Source organism: Acartia tonsa, chromosome 9, assembly GCF_053477335.1.
Source record: "Acartia tonsa isolate MP-2025a chromosome 9, ASM5347733v1, whole genome shotgun sequence".
Taxonomy (NCBI): Eukaryota; Metazoa; Arthropoda; class Copepoda; order Calanoida; family Acartiidae; genus Acartia; species Acartia tonsa.
Window position 1 is genome coordinate 4,756,540 of NC_137268.1, and position 18,215 is coordinate 4,774,754.

Consider the following 18,215-nt stretch of genomic DNA (forward strand, 5'->3'; position numbering starts at 1 on the left):
AAGGTATAACCAACAAATGAAATAAATCTAAAATAATATGGGGGGGGGGGGGAATGGAGAGGTCGACAATTTTACGATGTGTTGCCCTCCCAACAACAGCTGAAAACACGTATAGGTTTTGTGATTTTTCCCCGAATCAATTTCGTTATTGGTATAAGCTGAGAAAAACCAGAGGCGGTTTCTTAAAATGTAAATTATAGGGTAGCAGTTCAACGGGTCTCCTTTACAGTGCAGCTTCTTATAGGTCATGATAGGGTTTATACTTTATAGCTATTTAATGCAAAAATAAAATGTATGTTAATACATTCGGACGGACAGACAGAACCTAGTTATAGAGTAGTTTACGCTACTAAAAACTTACATGGATATCTGCAAGGTCCAAATTGTCAAGACTCAGTTCTTGTTTCGAGGTTGACTTCCTATAATAATATTAAGATATGTAGATTATGAGTTATTGAATAGAGTGAATCAAATCTAAACCAAAATTATAATTTTAAAATACTTTCCAGTATGGCTTCGAAACCGGTTAATCTCCGCTGGATTAGAACCGGTGCTCAGCCATAATGAAAAAAAGCATCATATTACCTATAGTTCCCACGAATATTAAAAGATTTATATCCAAAGAAAGCTGTCTCTACGCATTTCATAATTTGCATTCAGAATCTTTTTTTCATTGGTGGAAAAGTAAGAACACGTATAAAAACTTGTTTACCTTTTTAATCTGTCCCTGCAGTCATCAATAGTTCTTCCCTCCATGTGTCGAGCTATGGCCTTCCATCTCGAGTCTTCGCTTCCCATGTGTGGTGCACTCTGATAATGGATATAGGATATACGTGGATATATATATTGTCATTACTTCCCATGTGTGGTGCACTCTAATAATGGATATACGATATACGTGGATATATATATTGTCATTACTTCCCATGTGTGGTGCACTCTAATAATGGATATAGGATATACGTGGACATATATATTGTCATTACTTCCCATGTGTGGTGCACTCTAATAATGGATATACGATATACGTGGATATATCGACAGGTAAAAAATGTCTTAATTTAAACATGCCAAAATTTAAAATTTAAAAAACTTCAATGAAATACAAGGAAGATAGACAAAAATGTCACGTCAAACCTTAGAAATAATTTTAAGAATTATAGACGACTACTGTAACTATTATTTGGTTTTATTTTATGTTAGAGCAAAAAGTTGTATATATAAAAAAATTGTTATTATTTTCCTAAATAAAAATAATCTACTATTGTATTGTTGTCTAGTGTCTGTCTACTATGCGAAGTGAAAATCTTACATGGACGAAAGGAACAGAGATAAAATCAACCTTATTTGACGTTCACTCAAAGCCCAAAAATAATGGACTTAAAAGTGTATTAAACTGTATATAAGACATTTGCGAATATATTGATACCATTAATTTGCCTCTTAGATAGAAAAAAGTATGTTTTTTTAATATTTTTCTCTTGCTACAAATCAAATTTCAAATTTGAGTCACCAAAAATGCTAAACTAATTTTTGCTCTAGAAGAATCAATTTTTGGAGTTAGAAAGTGCTTAATGCCTCATTTTAATCGCCTGGCATTGCTTTATAATATACAGGTAATGACTTGGTTTTTTATGGAACAGCTGACTAAAAAATCGAGGTTTTGTGATAAACCCACTTTTGTTGTTGCTCCATAAATGATATTTTTTTTCCCAATTTTTTTGGCTGTAAAGAAGCTTTATATGTTTATATAACATCCACCTAAATTTGACTTTTGATATTTTATTTATAACATCACCAGAGGGAATTGAATTTTGGAAAAAAAATATCAATTTATATTTTACACTGCTATGCATTGTTCTTGTTCTTGTTTCTAAAAAAAATTTATATTATAAAAAAGAGAATTATTTAACGCTTCTATAGGTATGTTTATCATTTTTCTAGGCTAAATATAACTATAATTACACCATTTTAAAGTTAGACATCATAACATATTAACACAATTATTGAATCGGTCTGTATTATTAGGCTGGCAACCCTTAAAACAGCTGCATTTCATTATCCTATTATATATAGTAATTATTATATGTATAAACACACTTAATTTTTTAACTTTTTATTGATGGAATACATATGTTTCTCTATAAAAATAGATCATCAGTTCCAATTAAGATGTATAAAATAAGAGTTAAAAAAAAATATATATATATGTCAATGCATTTTGAATCCTTTTAAAAGACTAAATAAGAAAGAAGTGTTAGAAAATTGTGCCCCCTGCGAGGTTTTTTACTGCTTATATCCTCTTAGGGTTGGGGGGGAATTAGCATCTTTATATAAAAAGGGGGAGGTGTTTGAAAAGAATCTTTAAAGAGAAAAAAAATAGGTCATATTTTATCATTTGCAGTTTTACAAATTAATACATATTATATAAAGCTTTTTTGTCTGTAGCTTAAGATTTCGGTAAAGTATAAGGCTATTTTACTAATTTCCTTACTCCTTTAATTACAGAGCTCCTAGATGCTTGGAGCGCAGCTGCTAGTAAATAAACAAAGTAAAATGATTCCTGAATAATTGATTTACAATTTTAAAAAGCAAAACATTTTTACAATTAGGATGTGTATATCCACGCCATGGTTAGCTCTTTTTGTTAATTCAGGCGTGTTAGAATTAATCTTAAATGTTGGAAGATGATTTTTGTAGCAGTAAGGTACTTAGCAACTTTATAATCATTACTTTATGTAAAGGGATGTCCCAGTGGGGGAGGGGGGGGTTAGGGGGTTAAGGGTTATTAATTAATTTGGGGCAACCCCATAATTTTTAATCTTCCCCTTCCCCCCCCCCCAAAAAAAAAATATAAAAAGCTTTGACGTCCTTGCCTCTATTATATAAAGATTACCCCACAAAATGAACATGGGGATGTCCAAATTTAGATATTTCGGGGGGTGATTACCCCCATCCCTAAAAAAAATTACCCTTTTACAAGCACCTCCCCCTGGATACTCCTGCACCCCCCCTTGTAGTGACTAGGCCAACTTTATGGTCTCTGGTTTCAGGAAGCCCATTCAATTATGAGAAGTTCACATTATAAGAGCACTCTTACAGCATCCTCTCTATTAGCATTACATGTGTAATGCATTATAGACAGACAGATAGATATTGTGAGGGATCCTACGGATCAGTAATATTTGACATAAAATCACTTCACATAAATTCATTTCACATAAAACATTTGACATAAAGTATCATTTGACATAAACTCATTTGACATAAAGGTACATTTGACATAAAAACGTTTCACATAAACTCATTTGACATAAAGGTACATTTGACATAAAAACGTTTCACATAAACTCATTTGGCATAAAGGTACATTTGGCATAAAGATACATTTCATATAAAGGTATACTTGACATAAAGGTACATTTGACATAAAGGTACACTTGACATAAAGGTACATTTCACATAAAGGAACCCCGAGCATGGCAACAGGTGAACAGAATCTCAGTTCTGCACCACAAGCCTCGCACGACTGAAGTTCCCATGTCTATACAGTCATATTTATATGAAAATATTTTTAGAAGATTTTTGAATTTTTTTTGAAGATTTTCTTTTGATAATAAATAAAAATTTTTAAAATCTTTAAAAAAAATGGAAAATCTTCAAAAAAAAATTCAAAAATCTTCTAAAAATATTTTCATATAAATATGACTGTATAGACATGGGAACTTCAGTCGTGCGAGGCTTGTGGTGCAGAACTGAGATTCTGTTCACCAGTTGCCATGCTCGGGGGAAAAAATGACAACCTCGGGTAGACTTTAAAATGTATCTTTATGTGAAACGTTTTATGCCAAGTGTACCTTTATGTCAAATGTACCTTTATGCCAAGTGTACCTTTATGTCAAACGTACCTTTATGTCAAATGTACCTTTATGTCATATGTACCTTTATGTCAAATGTACCTTTATGTGAAACGTTTTTATGTGAATTGTACCTTTATGGCAAATGTACCTTTATGGCAAATGTTTTTATGTCAAATGTACCTTTATGTGAAGTGATTTTATGTCAAATGTTTTATGTGAAATGAATTTATGTCAAATGATATTATGTCAAATATTACTGATCCGATCCTACACTTTATAACACCTTGTTTTGCATGGTAAAAATTGTTCCAATAGTTCTTGATATTGATATTTTATTTAAAAATTACAATAACTTGAATATAATGATGTTTAAAAAATGCTGAAATTATAGTTATATTTAGACTAGAAAAATGATTAACATACCTATAGAAGCATTAAATAATTCTCTTTTTAATTATAAAAATATTTTTTAGAAACAAGAACGAGAACAATGCATAGCAGTGTAAAATATAAATTGATATTTTTTTCAAAATTCCAAAACTATCCAGGGTCCTATAAGAAGCATCCATAAAACACAGAACTCAATAGGTACTGTAATGGTCGAAATCTTAAGCTGAAGACAAAAAAGATTACTACTTTATATAATAGGATAATGAAATGCAGCTGTTTTAAGAGTTGCCAGCTTAATAATACAGACCGATTCAATAATTGTGTTAATATGTTATGATGTCTAACTTTAAAATGGTGTAATTATAGTTATATTTAGCCTAGAAAAATGATAAACATACCTATAGAAGCGTTAAATAATTCTCTTTTTTATAATATAATTTTTTTTTAGAAACAAGAACAAGAACAATGCATAGCCGTGTAAAATATAAATTGATATTTTTTTTCCAAAATTCAATTCCCTCTGGTGATGTTATAAATAAAATATCAAAAGTCAAATTTAGGTGGATGTTATATGAATATATAAAGCTTCTTTACAGCCAAAAAAATTGGGGAAAAAAATATCATTTATGGAGCAACAACAAAAGTGGGTTTATCACAAAACCTCGATTTTTTAGTCAGCTGTTCCATAAAAAACCAAGTCATTACCTGTATATTATAAAGCAATGCCAGGCGATTAAAATGAGGCATTAAGCACTTTCTAACTCCAAAAATTGATTCTTCTAGAGCAAAAATTAGTTTAGCATTTTTGGTGACTCAAATTTGAAATTTGATTTGTAGCAAGAGAAAAATATTAAAAAAACATACTTTTTTCTATCTAAAAGGCAAATTAATGGTATCAATATATTTGCAAATGTCTTATATACAGTTTAATACACTTTTAAGTCCATTATTTTTGGGCTTTGAGTGAACGTCGAATAAGGTTGATTTTATCTCAACATTAGACAGTAAGTTATACTTAAAGTTTTAAAAACACAATTATCTTTAACGTAATTTAAAAATTTTAGAGACTTCTAATCCTATATCTTTCTTGTTAGATATTTGATTTTATATCTAACTTAGTAACTATTTACCGTGAAAAAGAATTTATGAAGAAAAAGTAGACATTTGTCTTCATCCTCTGTGAAAGGTTCTGTTTTTCTGTCATCCAGGTAACATAAATAATGATCTCTGAAAGAAAATATTTTATTACAAACATTGCAAAAGTAATACAAGTATGTTTTCGGTGGTTTCCCTCAAAATGCCTATTTGAGCACAGAAGCCAACCTCCCTCCCCCCCCCCCATTAATTTTAAATTTTTAAATTTTCATATTTTGTTTATTACTTTTAATAAGGTTAGATTATAATGGGTACTGGGTAGCCTAAAAAAATTCCCCCGCCCCAACTTAATTTTTTAATCAGAATAGAGGGCGCATTGTGCAATGTGCACATTGAGAAAAGGTAACAATTTAGTGATGGCAATCCGTCGAATTTTTGGGCTGGATTCGGATTCCGGATTCTTAAAAGAATCCGTCAAAAAAGTGGCGGATTCCGGATTCTTATTTTTGGCGAATTCCGGATTCGGATTCCGGATTCTAGCAGTATTTTTAAAGGCTTTTTAAAAAAAATTAAGTGCTATATATGTGTCCTAAAAATTAATGTTCTTGGTGTTTTCTATAATTCACTTCCGAGAATCGAACCAGATTTTTAAAAAAATTTTATATGTAATGATGATAATTTTTTCCTTCAAAAAGTGAGAGTTGAAAGAAAAAACTCAAGACGCTAATTTTAGCATACCAATTAAGAATCCGGAATCCGCTATTCTGGATCCGGATTAGGATTCCAAAATTGGCCCAAAAATTGGGCGGATTCCGGATCCCGGATCCGGATTGCCAACCCTAGGTAACATGTTTTCTTTAATTTAGGCTTGTTAGAATAAACTTATCTATTTCAAACTTCGTATGTATAAATTGACCCCACATATTTAGTTTTTACTTGGGAATGTACTTTAGTTCGGAAGTTATAAGCCTATATAAATTCATTCTTAAGTGGTTCTTACTTGATAACTTTTTGTAGTTTTTCATCGGTCCATTTATACCCTTGTGCTTTTATCTGAAAAATAATCAATGAATTATAATACGTTAAATCTTTAAAATATTTGGCTTTAGTATGGCTTCGAGATCGATTAATATCCGGTGAATTAGAACCGGTTCTCAACCATATAAAAAATCATGTATATCATCGTATTACAGACACTTTTCCAGGAATACTAATATAAAAATCATATCAAACTAAATTTATTAGCTACGGGCCTTCGACCCTTCGGGGCTAACAAAGTTGGTTTTAATTCTTTATTTTGAAGCGGAAAGCTGTCTATAATACGATGTGATAAATAACTATTATAAAATACCAACCAGGTAATTTTATTTTTTTAATATTCAATGTGTTATGGATGATCCTTGTCATCCTTGTTCTTTATCATCTAAGTAAGTAAAATATACCTTTCCATAAGCTTCATTCATTAAAGTCAACACTGTGTCCCATCTTTGTCCAACAGCACTGAAAGGAGAAATTGGGCTGTTTAGTGTTTATTACACAACTCCCCAAAATTTTATAATAGCGTTTTCTTATTCGTTGGTTTAACAACCTTGGGGACTTGTATTAAATTGTGGTTGGTTGGTTTATTAAGTGAGTTCTCAAACGTTTCAATTAATAATAGTATTCAACAATTGGAAAATTTTTGTGAAACATCATTGGGGATGTACATCAATTTATTGGCCATTTTCTTATCCCTTTAGATACCTGATATATTTAAGCCTATTGCATAAGGAGGTTAGGTTTTTTTGTCTGTAGCTTAAGATTTCGATAACTACTGAGATTTCGAATGAAGGGAAGCTTGATATAAAGGTGTCTTGATGCTTTTAGGTTATTTAATTTTTAGATTTATACCTAAAAAGTACTGTAAGAATATAATTTAAAGTATGGGTTTTTTAAAGAAAATGAGATGTTATATAAAGGACAAGGAACGATTAAGGAAGAGTTCAATAAAAAAACATCCGATTTTACGAGCTTTTTCTTTAGCCCTGAGTCCCTTGCCCAATGACAAATGGTGTTATCACCCTTTTGAATCATTAAAACCGACTTATCTACAACTAAACATTGACAATATTTTAAATGTATTATCTCCAACCTGACTAGTTTGATGATGGTGGTATCGTGTTCGGGATCCGTCTGCAACCTTCCCCCCTTGATCACCTTCATGGGGTTCTCTTGTTTTTTCAGCTTGTGTTGCACCCGGGGCTTCGGAGTCTTGCTGTACACATGACCTATACATAAATAAACACTACATGCTTGCTGGGATCTAAAGGGATAAGACAATGGCCGATAAATTGATGTACATGCCCAATAATAATACACAAAATTATCCATTCTCTAGATTACAATTTGTTGTTGTAACGTTTGGATTCTAAACTTAATGAACCAACCAATCAAAATTCAATAAAGTTTCCAAAGTTGTTAAGTAAAGCCAGCCAATGAATAAGAAAATGTTATAAAATTTTGGGGATTAATGTAATAGCGCAAATCACTAAAGGGAGAAAGGGTTAAATTACTGTATTTTCCTATCGCTATGACCTTGTGCCGACTCTCAATTGGGTCTTTGAAAATCAACCAATGGTAACGGGAATACCAATACAGCCAAATAGCTGAAAACAATTTGCTAGCGGACGAAAAGGGTCACTTAAAAAGGAAGGGAGGTAGTTTTCTGTATATACATCTATATACTATAGATCTGTTTATATAACAAAGGATATTTTTTTTAACAAAACTGAGATTAATCTTGTTATTTTTAATTTCTCTATCCGCAGAACGCTGTTTTCTTTCAGCTTTCAGCGGATATAACAATAAAAAATGACATTAAAGCTAGTTTTTCGAGGCCCGTGTTTATGCTTTTTATTTTAATAGTCGTGTAAATTGTGTGTAATACGATGCTAAACATGATTTTTCAGTATAGCTTAGAAAAGGTTCTAATCCAGTAGATATTAATCGGTTTCGATGCAATAATTGAAAATATTTAGAATTTTGCTATGAAACACTTTAATAATATAGAAGAGCTATTTAAAAATAGCTTCAAACGTTTGGCAACCTAGTATTTTAAAATATCATGTAAATACAAAAAATGTCATGGTTATCTATCTTTAGATTTTAAGCTAGAACAAAATCCTTTTTTGTTTTGATGATTTTCAAGTTTAATGTACATTGTATCAGGGAGGAAAGGGGTATTAGCTATTTATTACACTAGCCCCCAAAGTTTTATAATTACGTTTTTTTTTTTGGTCGTTAGCTTAACAGCTTTGGGGACTTATATTGAAATTTAATTGGTCGGTTCATTAAGATGAGTGTTTAAGCGTTTCAACCAATAATTGTAATCTAAAGAAGGGTTATTATTGTGTGTCCTTATTGGGGATGTAAATCAATTTATCGGCTATTCATGTTTTATCCCTTTAGATCACTGACATTGTACTGTACATGATACATGGAATTATAATTATACTAAATCTTACTAGAGTTTGTACATTTTATTTGCAGGGAAAGGTCATAGGTATAGAAAATGTTTAAACAGTAAAAATTATTGCCAGTCGGAAAAGATTTGTATTATGCATATCAAGTCTCAGATGACAGCAGTTGCGAGCATCCTATTATATTAAGTTGTAAGGTTTCTTTTTGTCTGGAGCTTAATATTTCAATAACCAATAAACTGATTGAGTTTATCTTTCAAGGAAGCTTCACATGATATGTCCAGAGATGGTTTAGGATATTTTATTCTAGATTTCTGCCCTAAAATTGTTTATTTTTATGCCCCTGTCTTATTGACCTCTTTGAAGACAACGCCCTTAGATTCTGAGGGCGCAGCCGAAAAATTACTTCCAATTTAGTTTGCCCCAAGGGGGCGTAGGCCCGGGCCAACAAAACAGATAATTGTCCTACCATATTTTTTTTTCTGAATCCGATATTGCTCAGAATCGATTAAAATCGAGCGAAAATGTTTACCTATTGAAGTTCCGTATTTGTGAAAGCTGAGCTTGGATGTGACTAGGATCTCCTCCAACTTTTCTACAGTCATAAACAGGTCAGGTTTCCACCTAAACAGACAAAATTAGTTTAGGGCAAACAAATTAAATTACTGAAATTCATGGATCTAAAGGGATAAGACCGTGGCCGATAAATTGATGTACATACCCCATGAGTATGATGATGCACAAATTTACTCTTTCTTTATAAAACATTTAGTGCTTGAAACGTTTGGACATTCAACTTATTAAACCAAACAATCAAAATTTAAAATAAGTCTCCAAAGTTGTTCACTCAACGAATAAGAAAGTTATTACAAACTATGGTAATGAAGAGCCCATGTCCCCTTCCTCCCTCACTGAATTACATACAAATAGATCTCCATGGAAAAAAGTTTCAGATAATGATAAACTAAGGATACCTAAAACATATTAATTTTTTAGTTAACTTGAGTTAAAATTTAAGTAGGTATTTATTTAATACATTTGATCTTTTCCTTTTTGTGTTTTTCTACAAAAAATTATGAATGTCTGTTTATTTTTAACCTTTTAATGATATTTTTTTTACTTAATGTGTTTCGAATTTAACTTTTTTACTACATTATTGCGCGGTTATTACTTATTTATCGCATCGTATTTCGCGGATATTAAAATAACCAGTTTTTTTAGCCCAGGCTAACGAAAACTGTATTAAGTTTATGGTTTTTATTTTAATATTTGTAGAAAACTTAATATATAACGATGCTATATATAATTTTTAGTATGGCTGATATCCGTTTTTAATCCAACGGATATTCATCGGTTTCAAAGCCATACTGTAATAGTAATTCATCGCATCGTATCAGAACAGCTGTCCGCGGATAAAAAAATGTACAAATTACCTGTCAGGCGCATTTTCATTGATAAACTCCACTAGCTCATTCAGATCAATACCAAACTTGAAAGAACCCTGGTGCAATCGATAAGTTAGTACTTGGATGTTGCACCACATTTTTATGTACTCCAATAAAGCGATACTAAAATAATGATACCCCCATACACCCCTTGTACCACATCCACTCCCCTCCAACTGGATGAACGAACTGACCAATAAATAGAAACCTAAATTGAAAAAAAAATTAACACTGTCAATATATCCAAGTACATTACATATCCATTCCTGGTAGTCTATTGTAACTTCTGGTATGTCTTCGGGATGTACACATTTCTATTCAAAACAACCATACATAGCAGCGTTTCGGAGCCGTTTGATTTTGGTGCAGCTCCGGCTCCGGCTACAACCTAAAATCAAGAAAAACTCGACATATTTTTTCCCCCATAAAAATATTTGGATCATGGAAAGAAAACAAAGTCATTCCTAATTTAGGACAGAAGTCACCTTCCTAGGAAGGACATAAGTAGCCTTCCTTAAGTGAGAATTTGTTAGATGAAGGGCATAACATGCCTCCCTGAACAAAGATTTTGCAAGATTGAGGACATAAGTAGCCTACCTTCACCTCACAAAACCTAGCTTTTTGATCCTTCACATAGCTAATTAACATAGCAAATTCTTGCAAAACATAGCAAATTCTTGCAAAACATAGCAAATTCTTACAAAACATAGCAAATTCTTGCAAAACATAGCAAATTCTTACAAAACATAGCAAATTCTTGCAAAACATTGCAAATTCTTACAAAACATAGCAAATTCTTGCAAAAGATAGCAATTTCTTACAAAACATAGCAAATTCTTGCAAAACATAGCAAATTCTTACAAAACATAGCAAATTCTTGGAAAACATAGCTTTTCTGTCCTTCACATAGCTAATTCTTGCAAAACATAGCAAATTCTTACAAAACATTGCAAATTCTTACAAAACATAGCAAATTCTTGCAAAACATAGCAAATTCTTACAAAACATAGCAAATTCTTGCAAAACATTGCAAATTCTTACAAAACATAGCAAATTCTTGCAAAACATTGCAAATTCTTGCAAAACATAGCAAATTCTTGCAAAACATAGCAAATTCTTACAAAACATAGCAAATTCTTGCAAAACATAGCAAATTCTTACAAAACATAGCAAATTCTTGCAAAACATAGCAAATTCTTACAAAACATAGCAAATTCTTGCAAAACATTGCAAATTCTTACAAAACATAGCGAATTCTTGCAAAACATTCTGCGCTGAAAATTTGTTTTTGAGTTTGGGACCTTTGATGCAAGAATTTGCTATGTTTTGTAAGATTTTGCAATGTTTTCAATAATTTGCTATGTTTTGTAAGAATTTGCTATGTTTTGCAAGAATTAGCTATGTGAAGGACAGAAAAGCTAAGTTTTCCAAGAATTTGCTATGTTTTGTAAGAATTTGCTATGTTTTGCAAGAATTTGCTATGTTTTGTAAGAAATTGCTATGTTTTGCAAGAATTTGCTATGTTTTGTAAGAATTTGCAATGTTTTGCAAGAATTTGCTATGTTTTGTAAGGATTTGCAATGTTTTGCAAGAATTTGCTATGTTTTGTAAGAATTTGCTATGTTTTGCAAGAATTTGCGATGTTTTGCAAGAATTTGCTATGTTTTGTAAGAATTTGCTATGTTTTGCAAGAATTAGCTATGTGAAGGACAGAAAAGCTAAGTTTTCCAAGAATTTGCTATGTTTTGCAAGAATTTGCTATGTTTTGCAAGATGAAGGACATAAGCAGCCTTCCTAATGTAAGAATTTGTCAGACAAAGGACATAAGTCACCTCCCTTAAGTTAGATTTTGTTAGATGAAGGACATAAGTAGCCTTCCTAAGTTCAATTTCCAGTGACTTCTGTCCTAATTAGGAATGACTTTGTTTTCTTTCCATGATCCAAATATTTTTTTATTTTTGACTTTTGAAGGTTTTAAAAGTTCAATTTTTGATAAAAATAGACTTGAAATACTTAAAAAGGGTATTTGCACATGGCAAAACAGAGTTACCAAGTTATAATTTATAAAAAATATCTTTATTGATCTAGGCCGGAGCCGTTTTTTACCGAAAATTACGGCTCCGGCTCCAGCAAAATATGGCGGCTTACGGCGCCCGGCTCCGAAAGACTGATACATAGTATACAGTAACAAATCATAAACTGAGGTGGGAAACGGAAATGTGATTAAATAATTTCTAAATATAGAAATCTTAACATTATTACTTTATTTAAAGAATAGCGGTAACGCATACTAGAAGCCTCTAGGAGCACTTGAGGAGGTGGGAAAATAAAGCCAATTAAGGTTATGATTTGTGACTTTAAAAGGCCCAAATAAGCAATTTAGCTCTTGGGGGTCATTTTGTTGTTGTTATTTCCTTCTCAAGATTTATGATGCCATCGTATATAGTATGGGGAAATCTTTGTTTTGGTTATTTTAAAAATTGTTTTGAATGGAGAAAATCCCCTGTTTATACGACGCTAAGCCGAGCTCTTATAAAAAATATAAACCAAAATAAGCATAAAATTAAAATAGATGTAGTACAAAGAGAGAACAGTGGTGCTACAAATAAAAAGAAAACTGTACACGAAATATTGTTTTAATAAAATGTAAAATTATGCGCTAGTCATTGCTTTAAAAGTTCACTAGCGGCTACGCCCCTAGAAGCCTCTAGGGGCACTTAAGGTAGGAGGGAAAAGTCGATCTCATCCCATTTTAAATTTAAGTTTTAAAAAGTACAAAAATATTTTTGGGGGGGGGAGGGGGGTGAAGACACTCTCCCCTAAAATATTTTAAAACCTTCCCAGGACCTATAAGAAGCTTCACTGTAAATGAGAACAATATCTGTTCAGCGGTTAGCGAGATCCTTCGGGACAGACAAAAAACGCTTACTACTTTATATAATAGGATGAAAATATAACTTTAATGCTCATCAAGAAGGCGCGACTGTGGCTTAAAACGTAGCGCATCTGCTAGTCGTTGGGGATGATGTAATCGAATTTCGCCTCAAAACCACGTCAAAACTAAGGACATTGAAAAATGTTTCTACTGCTCATAGAACAGATGGATGACAAATTTTAGTTACGGGAATGCCTTGGTTCAAACATTACCATACAGTTAGTACTTCCAAACAAGTATCGTGCAATCAAAAAGTTGGTGTCTGTTTGGTATTACCTTACTTAAAACCTTGGGCGGCGACTGAGCGCACTACACTGCAATTCACACGCAGACTATGTTCAAGATAGCATTGAGAGGACTTGTACCCGAAACGTCACATAGACACCAAGAGGTCATTTCATCAAACGCGTTTATTAAGTCAAGGCTACATTAAATTTGAAACTTTTATTGTTGTTGTATGGTGTTTCCTGCCTTGTTTATACAGATTAGAAGAGAAAACAGTTTTTCAGTTATGTTGACAAGAGCTCTGGATACAACATTCATTCATTCTAAACTTTACCTACAATTGAGCTATGGCCTCTGAGTGGACTTAAGTTTGGCGAAATGTTCTTTGTTGTGCTTATAGACAGCAAGGGAGCGGACAATGTGGTTTTTAAAACACTAGTCCCAAAAGTCTTATAATAACGTTTTTTTTATTTTAGGCTTAAAAGTTAACAACCCTTGGGACTAATATTGATTTTGATTGGTTGGTTCACTTAGTTGAGTGTCCAGACGTTTTAACTACTAATAGTAATCAACATAAGGGATAAAGAGAGAGGTCATTTTCTAGTAAATCCCGTAAAGGTGTGTGTTATAAGGCCTAAAAATAGTAGTAGAACGATAAGGTGCTCTATATATTTGTATTTCCTATTGAATAGAACAATAGGGAAGAAATTTTTTTTTTTTTTTTGATAACCGTACCTGGAATATCTTGAAATTTCTAACAAACGCTTTGTTTGGCTCAAACTGACACAAATAAAAAAAATATAATTATAATAAACCAACCTGTAAAGAATGACTTCTTCCTTTGTTTAATGGTATAGATTGTTCTTAACCTTTACCTTGTACCTATAGAAAACATTATTATTATAATTATATTTTTTTTTAATTTTTGTCAGTTTGAGCCAAACAAAGCGTTTGATAAAAATTTCGTATTTTTTAAAGATATTCCAGGTACGGTTATCAAAAAAAAAAAAAAAATTTCCCTATTGTTCTATTCAATAGGGAATACAAATATATAGAGCACCTTATCGTTCTACTACTATTTTTAGGCCTTATAACACACACCTTTACGGGATTTACTAGAAAATGACCTCTCTCTTTGTGTATCATCATTGGGAATATACATGAATTCATAGGCTTTAAATAGTTTGAGAGCTTATACCTAATAATGTTTCAAAATAAATAAATAAAGGCCTTTTTAATGATTATTAGGTAAGAATTATAAAAGTATAGCAGATTATAGCTAGAACCATATCTTATCAAATAGAGAGAAGGGGAGGGGTCAATTAAAATATTGGTTTAAAAAAATAACACCGAATATTTTATATGTTTAAGTTAGTAAAATCTTAATCCTGTGGTAAAAACCAGTGAAAAACGAATCTAATTCTTTTAGTCTAATATATTTAGCACAGTTTACTAACAGTTTTTTGTTATTGTTAACACATTTATATTTAAATCATCCATCTTACCAAGAAAGTACCAGAGGGGGGGGGGGGGGGGGTGGAAACTATATGTACACCCTTTCAGGGTGGAAGGGTACATTAAGCTGTTTATTACACTAGTCCTAAATAACGTTTTTTTTTATTCGTTGGCTTTAGGGGACTTTTATTGAATTTTGATCAGTTGATTCATTAAGTTAAGTGTCCAAACGTTTTTGCCACTATTTGTAATCTACAGAAGGGGTATTTCTGTTTATCATCATTGGGGATGTACAGAATTTTATCAGCCATTGTCTTATCCCCTTAAATCCCTGACAATTTTTAATAAATTTACATAAGGGGGATATGATCATCTGCAAAAAAAAAGGGAAGTCAACTACCTTATCGTGGTGAAAATGTAAAAAATGGCGTCTATCTGCCAGACAAAATTCCAGTCCTATAACTTTTTTTTTTTAGCTAAGATCATTTATGGCTGGTTTAAAAAAAGGCATTTTTAAAACCAGCCTTTTCTAGTAATCAAAGCAAAATCTCATGAACTAAATATTAGTAAAAATACATTGAAAACTGTATTTCTAAAAATGCTATGATTCAAATTCATACTGCATAAATATTATCAAGTTGGAAACAATGTACATGTGAAGTAAGCATGTGGGTTATATACATACATGTGTGTTTGTATGTCTGTGTGTGTATGTGTGTGTGCTATATCAGGGAGTAAGGGAGGGGACAATGGGCAATTAATTCAATTTAAGAGGGTTCACTGAAAATCAATGAAAACCAGATTTAATTTGACCAAAATTGTAAGGGGATCATGGTAATATAATTTAGAACAAAATTAGTTCTAAGAAAAAAATCATTCACTTGAAAATTAAATTACTAATACATCACAATGTAGTAAACATTCTGTAATCACTAGAAAAATCGTGTTTAGAACTTCGTCAACCCTTCTTATATATTTTTAACTGCAACCTAAATTCAAGGGGTTCTTAGATTGTGTAATACATAAATATCACAGTAGAGTTTCTATATATGAAATGACATTTTCTTGGGAAAAAATATTTAGTAAAACCAGCCATCCTTTCTGTCTGCTATATTCAAATTAACTCAGCTAGTTAGCGGGGCATTGATGCGCTAGTACCCAAAGTCAGTCAGAACCTACTGAATTCGTGCACATTCCCTTTAAGCCAGTACCCAAAGTCTGAGACTCTTAAAAATTAAATATTCGATTAATTGTCCCCTCCCTTACTCCCTGGTGCTATATACATACACAGAATATATATCAATGATGACGTAGCTGCATACCCCAAGTATGTCAGGGAGGGAGAGGACATTGGGCTGTTTATTACACTAGTCCCCAAAGTTCTATATAATAACGTTTTCTTATTCATTGGCTCAACTTTGATCAATTTGTTCAGTAATTTTAGAATCCAAACATTTCAAACACTAATTGTAATCTATAGAAGTGGTTATTTCGTGTATTATCATTGGAGATGTACATAAAGGGAAAAGTAGGTTGCGGGTAAAATCCGTAAAGGGGTGTGTGTTTTTAGGCCTAGAAGTAGTAGTAAAACGATAATATTCACTAAATATGTGTATTTCTTATTGAAAAGAACTTTAGAAAAATTTTTTTTTTTAAATTAACATTTTTTTTATCGTTCTACTACTGTTTTTAACTTTAACACACAACCATTACGGATTGTACCCGCAACCTACTTTTCCCTTTATCGGCCATTGTCTTATACCTTTAGATCCCTGCAAGCATGTGGTGTTTATTTATGCATATCCTATACTAATGTTTTTGTCTGGTTTAAACTAAAGGGGTAGTTTCACGAAATGCATTTAAACTTAATTTAGTGAACCGCATATTTTATCCTGGTTAAATTGTTAAACTACATTTATATGACATATAATTGAAAGAATTTCAATTTTCTACCAAGTAGTTTTTTAAATATCAAGACTTCAAAATCGTATTTTTGAATTGCATATATAACAAAGACAATTTTCAAGTCTTGATATTTTAAAAACTACGTGGTAGAAAATTGAATTTATTTCAAATATATGCTATACTAGCCTACAGCTCACGTTGTTCGCTGGTATGTAATGCTCTTGAGAATATTAAATATCCGTACTGGAAAGGATATCCGTACTAAAAAATATTTTAGCAAATCTTACTTGAACTTTGTATGTCTGTCTGGTACAAAATCAGAATTATGATTTACTTAAAATTAAAAATGAAAAGCAAATTTGTCTGTGAGGATTTCGCTGACTAAAAAGCATCATAAAGTAGGGGTAATTTCACGGGGTAGTTTCACGAAATGCATTTAAACTTAATTTAGTGAACCGCATATTTTATCCTGGTTAAATTGTTAAACTACATTTATATGACATAAAATTGAAAGAATTTCAATTTTCTACCAAGTAGTTTTTTAAATATCAAGACTTCAAAATCGTATTTTTGAATTGCATATATAACAAAGACAATTTTCAAGTCTTGATATTTTAAAAACTACGTGGTAGAAAATTGAATTTATTTCAAATATATGCTATACTAGCCTACAGCTCACGTTGTTCGCTGGTATGTAATGCTCTTGAGAATATTAAATATCCGTACTGGAAAGGATATCCGTACTAAAAAATATTTAAGCAAATCTTACTTGAACTTTGTATGTCTGTCTGGTACAAAATCAGAATTATGATTTACTTAAAATTAAAAATGAAAAGCAAATTTGTCTGTGAGGATTTCGCTGACTAAAAAGCATCATATATATTTAATTAACTTTGTCAGTCAGTCCGTCCATTATGCTAAAGTTTTAGTAATTAGATTTTATGGTATTTTATGTTTTAAGTTTACTGTATTTATTTCTATTGACATCTAATGTTTTAACCATATTATATTGTCCGTCTACTTTATTAGATTTTTATGAACTTCACAAAGTTTATGGATGTTATCATATGTTTCTTGGTACTCTAATTGAAATGTCTGTCTGTCTGTCTGAAAGAAACCGTAAAGAAGTAAACGTAAATTTCTCTTCATTTATAAAAGATCAATAGCTGGAATTAAAAACATCCCCATACTGATGAACTTACTTTGTCCCTCCGTCTGTTGGAATGCTTTGATATGCATCTACTATCAAAGATATTATATAAATTCTATTGTAAAGATTTCCATGTTTATTAGCTTTACTAAGGACTAAATAAATGATGTCATCCTTGTTTAGCTTTAAAATTTCTAAGAAATTCTATATGTTCTATAGTTAATATCTTATCAAGAGTAAGGGCACATCAAGGGTAAACCTTGGTGGGTTAGGGCCCCCTGCAAGAGTTAGGCTGAT

The 18,215-nt window shown here is 31.6% G+C and overlaps 1 protein-coding gene across 1 annotated transcript in view; it reads right to left on the minus strand.

Moving 5' to 3' along the window:
• LOC145328054 (uncharacterized) overlaps positions 1 to 18,215 on the minus strand; it is a 38,329-nt gene that overhangs the window by 10,130 nt on the left and 9,984 nt on the right. The window contains exons 12-21 of the mRNA XM_080171605.1: positions 13,655 to 13,709; positions 10,514 to 10,562; positions 10,237 to 10,303; positions 9,336 to 9,427; positions 7,477 to 7,612; positions 6,788 to 6,845; positions 6,346 to 6,398; positions 5,381 to 5,477; positions 713 to 810; positions 362 to 419 (exon numbers count right to left, since the gene is read on the minus strand). Of these exons, the coding sequence (XP_080027731.1) occupies positions 362 to 419; positions 713 to 810; positions 5,381 to 5,477; positions 6,346 to 6,398; positions 6,788 to 6,845; positions 7,477 to 7,612; positions 9,336 to 9,427; positions 10,237 to 10,303; positions 10,514 to 10,562; positions 13,655 to 13,709 (763 nt within the window). The remainder of the gene's footprint in view (positions 1 to 361; positions 420 to 712; positions 811 to 5,380; positions 5,478 to 6,345; positions 6,399 to 6,787; positions 6,846 to 7,476; positions 7,613 to 9,335; positions 9,428 to 10,236; positions 10,304 to 10,513; positions 10,563 to 13,654; positions 13,710 to 18,215) is intronic.